This window comes from Brassica oleracea, unplaced genomic scaffold (genome assembly GCF_000695525.1).
Source record: "Brassica oleracea var. oleracea cultivar TO1000 unplaced genomic scaffold, BOL UnpScaffold00834, whole genome shotgun sequence".
Taxonomy (NCBI): Eukaryota; Viridiplantae; Streptophyta; class Magnoliopsida; order Brassicales; family Brassicaceae; genus Brassica; species Brassica oleracea.
In genome coordinates this window covers 20,019-23,063 of record NW_013617471.1, presented here as the reverse complement: position 1 = coordinate 23,063, position 3,045 = coordinate 20,019, and the positions used below count along the sequence as shown (strand labels likewise).

The window sequence follows — 3,045 nt, the reverse complement described above, 5'->3', positions numbered from 1 at the left end:
AATATACATTTATACCCCTAGGGTTAACTAATCCAAACGTTAGGGTTTAGAGTTAAGGGGTGCGGATTTGGTATTGAGGTTTAAAATTTTATAAAATAAAAAATAAAAATAAAAAATTTGAAAATAAAAATTTATAAAATAGTTTAAAAGAGTATTTTCGAATTACAAAAAAAAAAATCAAAAAAAAAAAAAAATTATAAAGAAGTTCGAATTTGAAAACATATAATCTAAAACCATAATTTTTTTATTTTTTTTATTTTTTTATTTTTTTTATTTTTTTATATATCTAAGGTATTAGAGTCTTTTTACCTATTAAATGAAATATTTTGGTCATTTCCCTCCTTGTGATCTATTTTTATTATTAAAACTTGAAAATTGTTTATTTAAGAAAATTGCCCTTAAAAATATTGATAGCATGCGCGGAAAAGGGATCTAGTAGTACTTAAAATGTCATAATCATTGTAGGGTAATCCAATTAATTTTGCGATTCAAAAGACAAATCTACGGCATGATATAAGTCTACAATCCTGAAATTAAATATGCAGTCCTCAAACTAAGTCTACAAACATCCAAAAAAATATGTACCATCATACCGTTGCAGACCTAATTTGTAACGGACGCTGACTCTGTTGACGATAGTCACGAGACTCGCAAGTCACAACTCTATTAAATTCCTCGTGAGGAGATTTACTATGCTGTTGTTGTTTGTAACGGATATTACATAGAACCTCATGTTTGTAATGGACATTTCATTTTGGTTTCTGATTTGAACATCAATAGTTTCCTGACTTTCTCCAAATGGTTAGACTTTAAATCGAATTGTGGAAAGATATTTTTAAAAACACGTGTGGTAGAAAGTGACACAAAAAGAGGTGTCAGTGTAGTAGTGATTTTGATTGATACGTTAGGTTGTGGTTTCTTCAAAGCCAACGTCTCATAGTTGTTGGCCAGTGAAAGAGGTGCGATACCAAACCATTTAAAGATCATAAAGTTTGATTCTGTGAGAGCTTGTAATCAATTTTCATCGAACCGGGTCAGTTTATATTAACTCCGGTTTGCATGACACGATGCCTTTCAGTTCCCACAGAAAGCTTTCCATTGATAAAAGTTAAAAGAAAAACTCTGCAACTTCAAACTCAAGTTCACATTCACAACATAAAACTATGAAACAGAGATTCTCTTCTCTCTTTTAAATGTAGTTTTTTTCCATCACCACCCAAATATTCTACAAAAAGGTTAAAAAGCTAATTAAAAAGTATAGCTTTTAACACCAAACCAAACTTCGGTTTTAAGACTTTTAAAACCGCCTCAGCTCGTGCAAGAAGACTTTTAAAACCGCCTCAACCGATCCTTGCACGAGCTCGGATACACAATTACAGAATCTACACATAACCCTCCTTTGGTATGTGTACAATCAATCTGAGTCATGGAGAACTTAAGCTTCGTAGACGAGCTTTTCGATTTCCCAACCACAAAGTCTCCAGCATGGTAGTGACTCCATGTTCCTGGTTCGGTCAACTTGCATTGAGACGAAGAGTGTTGACCATCTTCAGTCCAAATCTGAAACTGAACCGGTTTAATATCCCAACCATGAATCTGCTCAGTGTTGCAAACCTTCCAACCAAACCGCTTCCCCGGTTTGCCTAGATGAAGCCTGAAGAAGACGCTGTAGGTTCCAGCTGGGAACGGGAACTCGATTTCTCCATCAACTTGAAACCACCAGACGTGCTGAAGATATGCTACTGACGAGAACCTACAAGGAAATCATCAAAAACATTTCATTAAGACAAGAACCAAACTAGACCGGTTAAGAACAGATGTAAACAGACAAACATAAGCAAGTGAGAAAACTCACCGAGATTCATCAGAAGGAATGTGATTCCAGTATCTCCGATCATCAATCCCGGTTACCGACAAACCCTTAACCGATAAGCATAAACAGAGATCACTGGTTCGTTTATCAACCCAAGCTTTCTGCAACAACAACAAAAAAAACATCAAAGAATCGAATCAAGACATGAACTTTCCTCTCAGGAACGAAACAAACAGAGAGACGCTGTGAAAAAGGACGAACCTTTGTGCCGTCGTCGAAGGAATTAACACGAGAGAGGAAGTTATAGATGTCTCTTTTCCGCAGCTTTTCCGGGAACCCACCGAGGATTTTCTCGAGAATCGATCTGTAATCATGAGGAAGCTTCGATTCCCAGACGAAATCGGCCCAGGAGGCGCTGCGAAAGGCTCTGTTTAGCTTCGAGAATCTGCAGATCTCGACCGGCTTCAACTTCTCGAGGATCAAAGCCACACAACTCTCCGGCAGATCACCGAGACCAGGCTTTAACAGATCTCGTTCACGAGACGGAGAAGACGATGAACCATTGGTAAAGAGAGAGAGCCCAGAACCCATTCAATAAACCCTAAGGGAGAAATGAATCGAAGAATTAAAAAAAAAAAAAACTGTTTTTGATGTGGATCTAATACGAAAGTTCGAGACTTTCGGTTTTGGGTTTGCTACTTTTTTGACGAAGAAAGATCGAATCGTGTTCGGAGACCAAGCAATGGAGAAAGGAAGCGTTTTGGTGGTGACTCGGATGATGGGAGGAGGATAATATATATATGCTTTAGGTGGAGGATCTATTACATAACAAATAATAAAGTATTGTTATTTATATATTAGTGGCAATTTTATTCCTAACCAAATGTATTTTTTTAGTTTCGTGTACTATGGAAATAGTCTGTTTGGATACTGTTTTATCCATTTTATTTGTTAATTTTAAAGTTTCTGACTGTACATTTCTTTTCGACATCCAAATGTTCGTAATCCATCAGCTGTAATAATGTTGACAAAAAAAGGCTGAGCTGTTAGTATTAGACTACAACCATTAGTATTTATCCAAATAACGAAATAACTCAGCATTTGAAATCAATACCAAATAAATACTTCACACCGGTTTTCCATGCTATATTTGTAAATTTTATAAATTATAATTTATTTTTAAGAAAAATCATAACTTAAATTATACACGCTTAAATTTAAATTATACAAGC

General features: G+C 35.5%; 1 protein-coding gene across 2 annotated transcripts; it reads right to left on the bottom strand.

The window, feature by feature from the left end:
• Positions 1–1,121: 1,121 nt before the first annotated feature.
• LOC106320168 (F-box protein PP2-A11-like) lies at positions 1,122–2,638 on the bottom strand. Of its 2 annotated transcripts, XM_013758539.1 has the most exons (4): positions 2,075–2,638; positions 1,856–1,974; positions 1,340–1,753; positions 1,122–1,307 (listed from the first exon to the last, which is right to left on the bottom strand). In XM_013758539.1, the coding sequence occupies exons 1-4, from the start codon at positions 2,402–2,404 to the stop codon at positions 1,298–1,300; spliced, it is 873 nt and encodes a 290-aa protein (XP_013613993.1). In that variant the 5' UTR covers positions 2,405–2,638; the 3' UTR covers positions 1,122–1,297. The 2 variants fall into 2 exon arrangements, with proteins under 2 accessions (XP_013613993.1, XP_013613991.1); XM_013758537.1 differs by having other exon boundaries at positions 1,122–1,753.
• Between the last annotated feature and the right edge of the window lie 407 nt (positions 2,639–3,045).